The sequence below is a fragment of the Triticum dicoccoides genome, chromosome 4A (genome assembly GCF_002162155.2).
Source record: "Triticum dicoccoides isolate Atlit2015 ecotype Zavitan chromosome 4A, WEW_v2.0, whole genome shotgun sequence".
NCBI classification, from domain to species: Eukaryota; Viridiplantae; Streptophyta; class Magnoliopsida; order Poales; family Poaceae; genus Triticum; species Triticum dicoccoides.
The window spans coordinates 713,077,603-713,092,825 of NC_041386.1; the positions used below are offsets into that span (position 1 = coordinate 713,077,603).

The 15,223-nt window shown below is 48.7% G+C and overlaps 1 protein-coding gene across 1 annotated transcript; it reads right to left on the minus strand.

Moving 5' to 3' along the window:
• Window positions 1-4,025: 4,025 nt before the first annotated feature.
• On the minus strand, window positions 4,026-14,665 carry LOC119288097 (probable protein phosphatase 2C 37). The gene is made up of 4 exons (XM_037567717.1): window positions 14,571-14,665; window positions 8,640-8,955; window positions 8,446-8,554; window positions 4,026-4,494 (listed from the first exon to the last, which is right to left on the minus strand). The coding sequence occupies exons 1-4, from the start codon at window positions 14,663-14,665 to the stop codon at window positions 4,190-4,192; spliced, it is 825 nt and encodes a 274-aa protein (XP_037423614.1). The 3' UTR covers window positions 4,026-4,189.
• Window positions 14,666-15,223: the final 558 nt, after the last annotated feature.

Below are 15,223 nucleotides of genomic sequence, written 5' to 3' on the forward strand. Positions count from 1 at the left end.
CTCTCTCCTTCCTCCTCCCTTCCCCTCGTCCCTCCATCTATTTTTTCCATTTTTACTGTAGCTTTTTACTATTGTATAATGTAGTTTTTTTTACTGTTTTTAGTAAGTGTTTAAAATAATTAGTAAGTAAATTAATAAAACTAGTTGAACTAGTTTATTTTTAGTAAGAAAATTAATATAACTAGTTGAACTAGTTTATTTTTAGAAACAACTAGTTTATTTTTACTTATAGGGTTTTAATTGTATTAGTGATGTTATATGTATGATACTATTCGGGATGTATTAGTGATAACTTATAGGGTTTTTGTTTTTGCAGAAATGAAGGAGCCCCTCCATCATCCCCGCCGTCGTCCCCATCAACGACCCCCTCCGACCTCGAGGTGAGACCAGCCAAATCTCCATGTCAATATGAGTCCTATAAGATATGATGTAGATAAAAACATGTATATCTTGTGTTGCTTAAATAGGATATGTGGTTGCCCAAGTGGCCGGTCATGTTTGTAGGTTACACCTCCGAGTGGCCAATGTTTTACCGGAGTGTTGATTAACTTCTGTTCCGGCAAATTTCAGGCGCTCGATATGTCCTGTTTTAGCAAAGGTCATGCCGGAATTTTTCCGTGAATTTTGGCATGACTAGTGCTAGAATATGTAGGAAATATCGAGTGGCCTGGATTTTCTAGAAAGATAATTAAACGATATTTCGGGTTCACTTTAAGTCCGTCGAGGCCGAAGAATCCCGACTGTTGTCATGGGGGTCGTTTCTCCTTCTTCTTCGGGTGCTAGACCTTTGTTATGCACTAGGGGAAGGAGGAGGAACGACCATCACTGACGGTCGCAAATGTCAGAGAGGAATCAGTGAGGGAGAGTCTCCACCATATATGAGAGGACGAAGAATCCCGAATGTTGTCGTGGAGGTAGCTTCTCCTTCGTTCGCGTGTGCTAGACATTTGGTGTAATGCACTCGGGAACGAAAGGAAGAGCTACCATCATCGACGGTCGAATATATACACCACATGAGCTGAGAGCTTTCGAGAAAAGACTTGACAGACCGATAGTCAACCCGTGATGAATAATAATGATCTAATTTAGTTTTTGTAGTACATATATTTAATTGTACAAGTTTAATCTTTGAATTATGAACATAGGAAATGTCGTCGGACGAAGAAGGTCCCGGGGAATGCTCCTGGTGCAGCGACAACCGGGGTTTCTACGACATGCCTCACCTGGACGAAGGTCGGCGCTTCAGCATTAAGCTCGAGGACGCCTTCGATTGTGATACGGTAAGCTACGACGCAAAGTTTTTTTTTTGTAATTAAGCTCGACTTCTACTACTTCAACGTGTAATTTTCGTATTTCACAATTCGACTAGCTTATCCCATGCCATGTAAGACCCTATGTCTTGGAGAGGATGGGTTTTGAAGATCATGAGAGGAATGAAACAAAGAAAATTAACCTAAGGACCCATCATGGTATGGATTTTGAGGTAAATCTATACAATTCTGAGAGTGTATCCCATTTTGGTTGCCCGGGTTGGGAAGCACTTTGCAAGATGTATGATTTTCAAGAGGGTATGTGACGATGTCTTGGACTAGGGGGTCCTCACCACGTCGTCTCCCTGTGGCCGTATACTCATGGGCCAGTTCGGACAGCTGCCGCATACAAGGAAGATTCCACAAGACTTGGTGATCAAGACAAGGACTCCTCCCCACCGGCGTATTTGGCTAGGACTCTTGTTATCCTAGGCCTCTGGTGCATTATATAAACCGAGGCCAGGCTAGTCGATAGATCAGAACAACAATCATGTCATAGGCTAGCTTCTAGGGTTTAGCCTCTACGATCTCATGGTAGATCAACTCTTGTAATACTCATATCATCAAGATCAATCAAGCAGGAAGTAGGGTATTACCTCCATCGAGAGGGCCCGAACCTGGGTAAACATCGTGTCCCCCGCCTCCTGTTATCATTAGCCTTAGACGCACAGTTCGGGACCCCCTACCCGAGATCCGCCGGTTTTGACACCTATAGTATGTTTGTCACCATGGATCTTGGTGATCCTGACATCAACCAAGACAATTTGGACATTTGGGTCCTTGTTGATATGCTTCCAATTCTACCGCTATGTGAGTTTCTCAAACATAGTTATTTAATTTATATTGTTTATATCAAAATAGTTGACAGCTTATTTCCATTGATAGCTTATTTTCATTCTTCAAAGAATGTGTGGAAGATGGTAGACAGAACCTACTACACCGATGGCTCTGAGTTAACTTATCAGGAGAAAAATCATCTTGTCGCATATTGTACTGAAATTGAGAATTACAATGCCTATTATCGAACTCCTCCACATTATGGTCAATACGTGCCACTAGTGCACATGTTGAACCACGATAACTTCCGTGGAGATGCCCTAGTAAGAGTTTTTACTATTACGATATCCGTGCATCTTCTGCATACTTCTAAAACTGAACTGTGTTGCTTTGTTGATGTTGTGTTGTTGCTGTTTTTAGTATGTTGATTACACATGGTCTGAATCGGGTAGCAGGATAAGGTCTATCGACACGTTGCAATTTGCTTGCTCTCTTATGCTCATAGATATTGCCTTAGGTAACTTTCTAGATTATGTAGTTTAAATGGTTGTACTTAGTAAATGCGTCTAACTTGTACTTGTTTTGGATATGCATCGCTATTAGCTATGTAGTGTGTTGAATTTCATTCCAATGATGCTTCCTTTTGAAAGAGATGAGAGTGAGAGATGAGATGCTCTTGGAGAAAGGATACCGGATGTTCGTAGGTGGTCTTTCCTTCTCGTCCTCCTCCTCTGAGACCTCGGTAAAGTAGCGGAGAATGAAAGGACCGACCATCACTGACGGTCAAAATAACATTGAGAGATGAGAGATGTTATGAGAGGAAAGATACCTGCTATTGTCGTAGGTGGTCCTTGCTTCTCATCTCTTTTCTGTGAGACCTTGGTAACGCAAGAAGGGATGGGAGTAACGACCCTTACCGACAGTCAAAATAAACAGGCAAGGAGTGCCACACCATACATATCTACCACCACTTGAGAGGTGAGAGTTGTTGAAGGGAGCATCAACTGACTGAAAGTTAACCCACATGAAGAGTTGTTGTGTATTCTTCATTTAGTTTTCAACTTTGCAAAATTAAGTTTGATACAGATACCGTTCTCGCATGACACTCGTGCAGGAGGATGGCCCCTTGCCGCCCTCCTGCGATCGGGCTTTGTGGTATTCGACTCTGGGGGATCACCTGTGATGGTGATTGGCTGTTCCTTGGCACGTTTGATACCCCTGAGCTCATCGTTCATGCGTATGATGCGGTGACTTCCATGTATGGGTGGAAACTGACTGACCTAGACTTCCCCGAGGATGCCAAACATGTGTCCTTGCCCCTCCTTAACGGATTTATTCTCGTAAGGAGGTGAAGGCATGCCGCCTGGCCAAGATGAATAAGGAGTACATGGCTAGGTATGTTGAGGCCAATCCACACCTTGTTGTAGCGGAGCGTGATTTTTGGGCCAATAAGGAGAAGGACCAGAGGAGGAACAAGGACACTGACATGGATGCTAGAATAACCGCGGAGGTCAACCAACTTTTTGACAAGCTCGATGGGCAGGGCTACTTTATGTACGACGACGGGGATGAGGTGCAGCTGGCAACCCGCACTGATGGTGAGGTAGGCCCCTCCAGCGGATGTCGAGAGGTGATTGACCTTGTCTCCGAGGACGAGGACGAGGACTAGCTTCGCATCATCCTACCGTGCACCCCTCAAGTCTCAAAAATATGCAAACACTAAATTTGTGGGAGCAATGGCACCCAATACTTGCCTTGCCCTAATAACAATTTAGAGTGCAAATCACAATGCTAGCTTAAGAAAAATAACAGGGACAGTATGCAGGAAACATAAAATTCAACTTCATATCCAATCATCCTTGCATTGATTTACAAATATCTTTTTATTCCACACAACCACACTATTTTCTATCCATGGAAATTCTTTATCCATCCATATTACCAGTTATTCTGCAGACTCTTTTTATTGAATAAAACCAACCAACTAGCTAGAGAGCTAAGATCCCAATCAACAGAGCTTTTGCTTTGCCATGATTGCATAGAGCTGAATTCCTATCAGGTCAAATTTGTAACTTGTAGAGATGGTGATCTGATCTTTGTAGCTAACCCCTGATCTTTAGATCAATCACAACCACACATATGTCATCTCGGCTATGCATACGGAAGGCGAGATCCGTGAGGTGGAACGTAGCGCATATACACCGAACCTCTTCTTCGTGGCCTACCATTGTGCCAGCATTGGTGCTCTTATCTTCTAAGCATTTCAAGGTTTCTCTGCAGGCCACCGTGTTTGACATCACATCCCACAATCCATCGCTTGCAAGGATCATGAAATCATCATCCTCCGACCTTGCAGTTATGGTAATTTCTGGCTCACATATCACTTCAGGCTTGAGGAGCATGTGCCCTATGAGTATAGTTCATTGTTTAATGAGATGTAATACCTTAAGCATCAATACACACATATACTAAAGAAAAATCAACTTGTTATAGAAATGAATAACCTTTCCAAAAAAAGTAAAATTGGCATTTATGTTATTTTATTTTGGGATTAATTAGGAAATCAACTCTCATATATCCATCAAGACCAAGTAAGTAACCACTTATGAAAGATTTTATCAGAAAACAACAATGTTCAAATAAACTGAATCTGAACTATCAATTTGACATCAATGTTAATGCACCAACACATAATAACATCCTTGCTAAAGGTAAGACTATTAATGAGTTTGAATTCACGGTTTACCAAGTATGGTTGTTGAAGGCAAGACTGTGAAAAGATAGCTCAATGCAGTATTTGATCAGATAATAGGATGCAACTACAATAAATACACGAATTCACTACATATTATCATGAGTGGCCCCATCTAGTATCTGTGGGTGCTATGGAAGCATGCTTCAAAACTAGAGCAGAATTGTGCCCATTGATACCTCTTGGTACACTATTACGTGTATGCATTTAACATAATCGGGCATTCTATAATTTTATTTTTATGATTGAGCCTACTATGTTTCAATTGTTTCTTTAAAAAGTAGGATAAACCCCGCCTTCTACATTCTTTTCTTGGTACTTAAATGCAAGACAATGTTTTAATTTGCTTTTTTCATTAGAAGGTCACACATGGACGCAAAAATTAAATCTTCCTTTTTGATTACATTTGTCTGGATGTTATTTTTGTCTTTATGTAAGAAGGCTATTTTTTCCTTGTACATTCATTTCCTTGTACTCTGCTAACATTATTGTGTCGCTCAAGTGGCTTAAAAATACTCAGGAAGGATTCCCTTGGTGGTGTCCTCGTGGTGGCGCAGATACTTCTTTGTTGCAACGATGCTCTTCCCTTGGTGGAGTTCTCATCAACAACATCGGTGTTTTTCTGTCTTGCAACCTCCGTCCTATAAAACGCCTTTTTCTTATCTAAATATCGGAGTCTATATTTTGAACAAAAAAAATGTGGGCATGAAGCAAACAAGACTTAAAAAAATAATCATGTGACAAATGATAGTATTGTATAGAGTAGCCTTTTATTTAAATTTACAAATAAGGCAACACACCCATGGAAAATGGAAAAGGAGTCCGATAGGTGGTGATCGTCATCTGGGGGTTGCCTCCAGCTAACGATGTGTTCGCTAGGGCATGACACCTGCAGTGAACGAAACCCTTTCTCCTGATAGTTCTCTAATAAGGAGGTCTCTGCCGGTTGGCCCATGGAGAATGCACGAAAAAAAGATAGGCCCAATTGACTCATTTTTCGGAAAAGTTTGCCATAAACAAAAAGTACAAAAATCCTAATACATAAAAGGCATAGTAAATCATAAATTTACATTTGCCATGCTCTAAGATATATTAAAAAAATCATCCTGTACTCTATAGAATAGCATCCACTCATAAATGATGGAAAATTAGAAAATGTACTGGTCACCTAGCAAATTAAAAGGAGAAATTGTTTCTCAGAAAAGCATGTTAACTTTTGAAAATTGTTTGTTGTCATCACATACCTTGATTTAACCAAAAAAAATCTATTTCATAAAAATTATAATGGCAAACAAGATTTTGACAAGGAAAAATGTGAAAAACTAACAAATATTGTCATGGTTTCAATATATATATTTTTTGACATGGAATGTTCAAAACAAGTTTGCCATTTTATGTTCGATAATATTTTTCCATGCCATTCAATGTTTTTACCATGCTTTGCTGAATAAAATTGCCATGGTGTGAAATTTCTTCCCATGGTCCAAAATAATTTTAAAAATAGGAATTTCAAATGGTTATGTTCAAAATAAATATGTCGTGCAGTGTGAAATTAAAATTGCCATGATGGGTAAAAGAAAACATTGCATGGTCCAAAAAAGAAGTTTGCCATACATAAAAAATGTAATCTTGGTTAGGAAATGGATTTTATTTTTCTAAAACAGCCATGTGACAAAGTAGAAACTTTTCCAAAATACCTTAAAAATTCCGTGCTACCTAAAATAAAACTAGCATGGTGAAATTATCCAACTTTCCATGGTATAACGAATAAAATTGGCATTGTTCTAGAATAATAAAATTATGATGCTATCTTGAATAAACTACTATGCTCTAATTAATTAATTTGCCATTTTCTAACTAAAAAATGTCATGGTACGAATAATAAAAATGGCCATGCTACCTAAAATAAAATTACCTTGGTACAATTGATAAATTTTCAATGGTCTCAATACTAAAAATGCCATGCTACCTATAATAAAAATTTCACATGACAATTTTTAGGAATTTTGTTCTCTAAGAAAACACAGGGCTACTTTTGGCAAATTGTAAAAGGGTGCATGTCAAAGCTAGGGATTTTTTCCATAAAAAGATGGCAATTTTAGGAAATTTCGATGGGCACATGGCAAAAGTTAGGGATTGTAAAAACACAGCATGTTTTTGAAATTTATAAGTTGGCAGATGGCAAATTTAGGAGATTTGATCTTTAACAAAGATGGCATATGTAGCAAATGCATTTGGCACATGGTAAAACTATGAGATTTGGACTTTGAAAAAAGTTGGCCAATTTAGTATTTTTGCCACGTCTTCAATAAAAAAAGTATGCCCCCATAATATTCATATTAATTTTTTTTGCCATGATGTTGTAACACTGGACGTTTTCAAAGTTGTTTAAAAATTTATCATGTTCTAGAGATCACAATTCTCCCCTAAAATTGCCATGCAATTAGTTCAATAATTTTTACATAAAAAATACCTTGTCCTATAAAATTCTTTTTGATAATTTTCCCTTGTAACTATTGCAACCTGTAATTTTTGCCATGATGTAGGAGATAAACTTTTTCTTAATTTCCATATGATTAGTCCTAATTTTTTCTCTTCTAAATTTTCCATGTTATAGTTCATAAATTTTCCATTTCACTTTTACAAATTTCTCTATTTTTTGTCGTGATGTAGTAAATTTGCAAAATTTCTTAAGGGGCAGATTTATCTATAACTTGCCATGGCAACATTTATCACACGTGTGCAAACAACACAACAATCCTAGGGGAATCATCTTCCACAACACATACACATGATCAAATTACTGTAGCTAACAAACAGTATATGAAGAATAACATCAATATAGCTGCATCCCTCTAGCACATCAAAGGGCACACAACACTATACTACAAGATCTCTTTGACACGAACTAATTGCACACTGGTGTTTCAGGAGTGATGCCAATGAGAAATTCATGCAACCAAACACGATGAGCAGTGGCCTGACCTATGGGGATGATGAAGACGGGCCCAAGCCTGAAGCTGGAGGGGATCACGCCTACCACCTATTCACGAGAGCATCCCAGACTGGGTCGCCGGTGAGGAGTATCGTGGTCGCGCCCTCCTCCAGCCGGAGCTCTTCCCCATGGTTGTGAATGGATGAGGAATAGAGATCAGTGGACATCGGCTGGGCACGTCCATTTCATCTACGAGCGTTCCCAGATAGACAACTCAAGAGCGAACGGTTTTTTCTGACGTGGCTACTTAGCGTGCATCAAGATTGGTGCCCTGGATCTGATGACCCTATAGTCGTTCTCTGGGAGGAGCCAGAAATCTGACGTTCGCTACATATCATTTCTGAAAGAAAAATTGCCCTCTCTCTTCGATATATAGGCAATGCTAATGAGAACAACAAAACGTGGTCCTTAAAAACAAAACAACACGCCAGCAGCTTTGGTCGAAGTAATGGCAAAAGGCAACATATAGGCTAATGACAATCAACAGAGACACTGACCAGTAGCAAACAAATTCAGGAAGGTGATTTGTTTGCTAGTAAGTAGTAAGTAGTAACACAACATGCATGCCAGCCGGTTGTATGGATGGGAAGGGCAATCGTGTGAGAATGTACCTAGCGCGCGCGTCTTGGCAAGGATCCCCTGCACGCGCAGCACCCCGCCGTAGTTGAACACCACGCCGCCCGCCGCCGTGACACGCGCCATCTCCTCCGGTCGGTCCAGCTGCATCCACGTATGAAGCTAAAATTTGTCCGGCCGACCAAAGCAGAGAAATACTCCTACATACACTTGACACATTTAATCTCACCCTATGGTCCTGGGAGAGCGGGACAGCACGGCCGGCGCGGCAGAGCACGGCGCCGGAGTCGCCGCAGTTGGCCACGATGATGCGGCCCAGGACCAAGAGCGCCACCACGGCCGTGGACCCACCTATGGTGCCCCGGGGCACCCCCGACGCCCCCAGCTTGTCCGTCCGCATGAAGCTTCGTGCCGGCGCGGCCTTCCAGGCGCGATGCTCCGCCTCTTCGTCCTGCTGGTTCTCCTTTCGGTAGGCTGCCGCCGCGCGGGCCAGCTCGTCCGCTAGGATTGCATGCATATGGTCCCTGCACAGCGCAGACACCTGCACCACAACACTCAAACCCGTCGAGTCGAGGTGGAGTTGGCACGGGTAAGATAGGGGTGTTAGACCTTTCAGCCTGAGCATTGATAGTTGTGGATGACACTAGGAGAGTTGGGACAATTTTCGTTGGTTTATTTCTCACACAATGCCATACCAACCCGAGGGGTTGGGGATACATATTTATAGGCTGCTGGCCAGCCAAGGCATATGCTAAGATGCTGCCAAGATGCCAGTCTAAGATGCTAGTCTAAGATGCTAGTCTAAGATGCTAGTCTAAGATGCTAGTCTAAGATGCTAACTGACAGTCCTTGATGGTCAAGAACAGAACTCTATCCTAACAGCCAGTCCTTGATGGTACAGGACTTTATCCTCCTAACTGCCACAAGGACCATGTGCTGCAGCCCCACAAGGACCCTAGTACACAGACTTATCCATCATTCTCCCCCTAAGTCTTGTACGTCGTCTTGTGGGAGAGTTGAATCATCCCAATCCTGGAGCAAAGTTCGAGGAACTTGACCCTCCCAAGGGGCTTGTTGAGCAGGTCTGCGAGCTGATCCTTGGTGTTGATGTAGCTCGCCTCGATGCTCCCTTCTTCCACACAGCTGCGGATGAAGTGATACCTCAGTCGGATGTGCTTGCTCCGTTCGTGGAACACGGGGTTCTTTGCCAGGGCCAGGGCGGACTTGCTGTCCACCAGGAGCTGCACCGTTCTGGTGTCTTGAACGAGAAGATCACCAAGCAGTCGAGCAAGCCAGAGCGCCTGAGTACAGGCGGTGGAGGCCGCTATGTACTCAGCCTCACAGCTGGACAGGGCCTCCACCTGCTGCTTGACTGATTGCCAGCTCACGAGACACTTGCCGAGGAAGAGGAGGATCCCGCTCGTGCTCTTGCTGGTGTCGATGTCGCCGGCGTGGTCGCTGTCGCTGTACCCGACGAAGTGTGCCGCCCCAGGGCACCTAGGGTAATGGAGGCCGTGGTCGAGGGTCCCTGCTATGTAGCGGACGATCCTCTTCACTGCCTGCTGGTGTTCCGACGTTGGTCGCTCCATGAACCGACTGACATAGCCGACGGAGAATGCCAAGTCCGGCCATGTGTGAGTGAGGTAGCGAAGGCTCCCCACAAGGCGTCGGTACTGCGTAGCATCCACTTCCTCCGTCGTGCTGTCGCGACTTAGTTTCAGCCTCCCCTCCATCGGAGTGAGAGCTGGATGGCAGTCGGTGAGGAGCCCCAGGTCACTCATCTGGAACGTGGCCTTCATGTCTTCCTTGAACGCCGCCACCTCTGCATCTTTGGTGCCGGTGATCACCAGGTCGTCAACGTAGACGCCCACCAGCAGGGCATTTCCTCCACTCCCCCGTCGGTAGACGGCAGCCTCATGCGGGCTCTGCTCGAAACCCATCTTCTTCAGCGTGGAGTCCAGCTTGGCGTTCCACGCCATGGGTGCCTGCCGCAGGCCATAGAGAGCCTTGCGCAGGCGGAGCACCTTGCCCTCCTGGCCGGGAATCGTAAACCCCGGTGGCTGATGCACGTAGACTTCCTCCTTCAAGTCGCCATTGAGGAATGCCGACTTAACGTCCATGTGGTGGACACGCCAGCCCTCCTGGGCAGCCAGCGCAAGGAGAAGTCGCACGGACTCCATCCGTGCCACGGGAGCGAAAGCGTCATTGAAGTCGACTCCTTCCTGCTGCAAGAAGCCTCGGGCCACCAAACGAGCCTTGTGCTTGATGATGGCGCCGGCTCCATCCCTCTTCAGCTTGAACACCCACTTAAGGGTGATTGCGCAGTGACCTCGAGGGAGATCAGCAAGCTCCCATGTGCGGTTTTGCTCGACCGCATCCATCTCCAACTTCATCGCGGCGCGCCATGCCGCGTCTCTCTCGGCCTCTGCAAAGGACCGTGGTTCCCCGTCTTCACACACGAGCTGTAGCTGTGCCTCCAGGTCACGTGGCACCAGTCCTGGCACCGGCTGGTCGCCGAGCACATTATCCATCGTACGGTACCGCAGCGGTTCGCCTCCATACCATGCGTTGACCCGCTCCTCGTCGTGAGTGAGCGGGGAAGCGAACTTCATCGGGTTGTGCTCTGCATGAGCTGGTGCTGATGAAGACGAGCCCGGAGTGGCGACCGCCGGGGCTGGAGTATGCGGCATCGCCGGTTGTGGTGTCGTCGGTGTAGCAGGCGCCGGAGTCGATGTAGTTTTGGGGGCCGGGGTAGACGTGCCGATGAAGAGGAGCTGCTTGCTCCCCAGCTTCCTTGAAGTGAGCGTACTCGACAATGAAGTCGTCATACGTCGGCGTCGAGCCGTCGTCCACCGCCTTGTCCCATTGCCACCCTCGCCCTTCGTTGAACACGACGTCTCGCGCTGTGCGCACACGTTGTGTCTTTGGGTCGAGGATGCGGTAGGCCTTTGAGCCCTCCGCGTAGCCGATGAAGACTCCCGGAGTGCTCCTGTCGTCGAGCTTGCCGATGTGGCCGAGCTCCTTGGCGAACGCAAGGCAGCCAAAGACCCGCAAATGAGAGACCGCCGGCTTCCGCCCATGCCAGGCCTCGTACGGAGTTCTGTCGTCGAGTGCCTTAGTAGGAGAGCGGTTGAGGATGTAGACGGCCGTTAGCACCGCCTCTCCCCAGAAGACAGCCGGCATCCCTCTCTGCTTGAGGAGAGCCCGAGCCATCCCCACAACCGTCTGGTTGCGCCGCTCGACGACGCCGTTTTGCTGCGGGCTGTACGGCGCGGAGTAGTGGCGCTGGATGCCCTCATCGGCGCAGTACGACGCGAATTCAGCCGCCGTGAACTCGCCGCCGTTGTCAGTGCGCAACACGCGCAATTTGCGGCCGGTCTCCGCCTCCACACCAACCTGCGCGCGCCTGATGGCGTCCGCCGCTTCTCCCTTACTGCCGAGGATCATCACCCACATGTAGCGGGAGAGATCGTCGACGAGCAGCAGGAAGTAGTGTCGACCTCCTGGTGTGGCTGGCGTCACCGGGCCGCACAGGTCTCCGTGCACGAGCTCCAGCTTCTCCTTAGCCCGAAAACTCGCTTGTTGGGGAAAGGGGAGTCGTCTCTGCTTTGTCAGTACGCAGATGTCGCAGAACTGCTCCACATGGTCGAGGCATGGCAGGCCTCGCACCATCTCCTTGGCACTTAGACGCTTCAGGGCCTCAAAGTGAAGGTGCCCAAAGCGCTCATGCCACTGCCACGCCTCGTCGTCTCGACGGACAGCGAGACAGACCGGTTGTGCCACCTGCACATCAAGGACGTAGAGTCGATTTTCACCTCTGGGCACCTTGGCGAGAAGGCGACGCTGGCGATCCCAGATGCGTAGGACCCCATGCTCAATCAGCACGCGTGAGCCGTTCTCATCCAGCTGTCCCAAGATGATGATGGAATTCCTTAGCGCGGGGATGTAGTAGACACCAGTGAGCAGCCGGTGCTCTCCCATCTTGGTGGTGAAGATGACGGAGCCGACGCCCTTTATCTCCACAGCGGAGGCATCCCCGAACTTGATGGAGCCTCGCGCATCGGAGTCGAGCTCGGCGAAGAATTCCCTTCGACCGGTCATGTGGTGGGTGGCGCCGGTGTCGAAGCACCACCCCGTAGCCTTGTCCTTACCGGAGCCATCGCCGAGAAGAGCATGTGCTTTTGGCTCATCGAGGTGGATGAAAGCCTTTGCGACTGGAGTCGCCGAGGGTAGCTCAATGCTTGCATGCTCCATGAACAGAGCCGTCTCCTCCTCCTTCGCCTGTGCGACGTGAGCCTGGCCTTGTCGTGGTTGCCGACACTCATTGGCCCAATGGCCAAACCGGCCACAGTTGTGGCAACTGTTGTCTTGTGCCGGCCTGGGCTTGCCAGCGGCGCCGTCCTTGGCGCCTCCGCGGGCGTCACCTTCGGCACGTCCTTGTGCCCTGCCCGGGGGGCCTCTTCGCGCCTTACGCTGCTTGCCACGCTTGCGGCCGCCCGTCGAGGAGGAAGGCTCCCCCTTCTTCTTGTCACCAAGGCTGGGATCCCACTGCTCCCGAGTTAGGAGCAGCTTCCCGCCGGTGGTGACGGGCCCTGAGGGGGGCTGTGGCTCGTCGGTGTCGACGACCTTGAGTCGACCTATCGCCTCCTCGATCGTCATCGTGGAGAGGTCCAGCAACGACTCGATCGAGCGAGCCATCTGCTTGTACTTCTCGGGAATGCACCGAAAAAGCTTCTCGACAGCTCTCTCCTCGGTGTAGGTGGCATCGCCAAACTTCACCATCTTCTGCAGCAGAGTGTTGAGACGGAGAGCAAAGTCATCAACGTCCTCACCTGGCTTGAAGCCCAGGTTCTCCCACTCCTTACGAAGTGCCTGCAGGGTGGACTTGCGAGCACGGTCGCTGCCGATGCGTGCTGCGGCGATGGCGTCCCAAGCCTCCTTGGCAGTCCGCTTGTTGGAAAGTGAGAACTGCATCTCGGGCGGGACTGCGGCGATGAGGGCGTCCAGCGCCCGTCGATCCTCTAGGTGGTCGACGTTGCTGTCCTGGACTGCCTCCCACATGCACCGCACCTGGAGCCTGACCTTCATGATCCCGGCCCACTCGACGTAGTTGGTTTTAGTGAGGGTAGGCCACCCAACACTGGAACCAACATCCCTGACCACAGTCCGGACATCGTAGAGGCCGCGGTCCTGGTCGTTGCAGCCGCCGTCGCGGTGCGCGCCTCCACCTGGAGCGCGGGCGTGCTCGGCTGCCCACTGCGCCGTCCGCTCCTGCGCCACTTTGGCGCGATCTGCGTCGGCGCCGTCGTCCGCAGGTGCGGAGCTGCTGGAGCTGCCGGGGCTGCCGCGGAGTGCCTTGGCATCCGTCGTAGCCTCACGGGCTGCTTCTGCTGCTGCTGCTGCTTCTACCTCCGCCCTGGCTGCTTCTACCTCCGCTCTGGCTGCTGCCAGCTCCGCTGCAGCCAGCCTCGACACTCTTGCCGCTGCAGCAGCCGCTGCTACAGCCGCTCGCTCACGCTCCTCTGCCACGGTGCGCTCGGCCTCTTGCCGGCGCCGCATGCTCGAGGTAGCCGTGTGCTGAGAGCGACCTGCAGACATGGCTCGCTGCAGGGGGGCTGTTGCGTGAAGAGGAGGCTGATGAAGACGAGCTGCTGCTCGACAGTCCGGAGGGAGGAAGGTAACCAGAGGCAGACGGAGCAGCTGCTGCTACCGACTTGGGCTGCTCACAGGAAATGCTCAGGGTGCAGGTTAACGAGGCTCTGATACCACTTGTTAGACCTTTCAGCCTGAGCATTGATAGTTGTGGATGACACTAGGAGAGTTGGGACAATTTTCGTTGGTTTATTTCTCACACAATGCCATACCAACCCGAGGGGTTGGGGATACATATTTATAGGCTGCTAGCCAGCCAAGGCATATGCTAAGATGCTGCCAAGATGCCAGTCTAAGATGCTAGTCTAAGATGCTAGTCTAAGATGCTAGTCTAAGATGCTAACTGACAGTCCTTGATGGTCAAGAACAGAACTCTATCCTAACAGCCAGTCCTTGATGGTCCAGGACTTTATCCTCCTAACTGCCACAAGGACCATGTGCTGCAGCCCCACAAGGACCCTAGTACACAGACTTATCCATCAAGGGGATCTGCGGTTAGGTTATCTTGGGGCCACCGTGGCCGTCAAAGACGGCGAAGAAGTGCATGCGCGAGCCGTCAACCCAAGTAAAGAAGGACGGGCGCAGCGATACCTTGTCCTCCATGATCTTCCGGTAGCTCCCCAACATCCCAGCCGCCCCGTACGCCCCGCGCAACTGGGCGGCCAGTACCGCGCCGGGACCCTCCCTTTGTTCGGCTACCTGGGTAGAGCGGCGGCGGCGGCGTAGGCGGCGTTCCTGGGAGCCCAAGGCACGGTCGGCTGCCCCCTCGCCGGCCGCGGGCAAGTTGTTGGCGCTGTTGCTGGCCATCACTACAGGTTGGTCACGCGAAAGCGGAGCAGGTTGAGCAGGGTGTGTGTGAGTGCCAAAGCAGCAGAGCATCTCCCTAACAAGCAACCTGCCTAGAGATAGAAAGGGAAGAAACTGATGGAGGAAGACGGAAACGGACAACCAAAGGAGCGCAGAAGAGGAGGAGGAGGACCCGGAGGAGGAGGACCCGGAGGAGGAAGAGGAAGCTCTCTCGCTCAGAAACGGAGGGGGTTACTTGTTTGTGCTTCCCTCGCGCGCCTCACGTTTACTGCCTGCTTCCTCATTTTCGCCTTATTTATTCACTGATTGAAAACGGCTTATCATTGTGTTTCCTAGTCTTAGTTTGTTGTTCAC

Excerpts from the sequence above, each read along its gene's own strand:
- LOC119288097 (XM_037567717.1), bottom strand. The coding sequence starts at position 14,665 with ATGGAGGACAAGGTATCGCTGCGCCCGTCCTTCTTTACTTGGGTTGAC. Across the intron at positions 8,555-8,639 it reads CGCTCTCCCAGGACCATAGG|CTGGACCGACCGGAGGAGAT; the intron begins GTGAGATTAAAT and ends ACGTGGATGCAG. Across the intron at positions 4,495-8,445 it reads TGCCAAGACGCGCGCGCTAG|GGCACATGCTCCTCAAGCCT; the intron begins GTACATTCTCAC and ends CTATACTCATAG.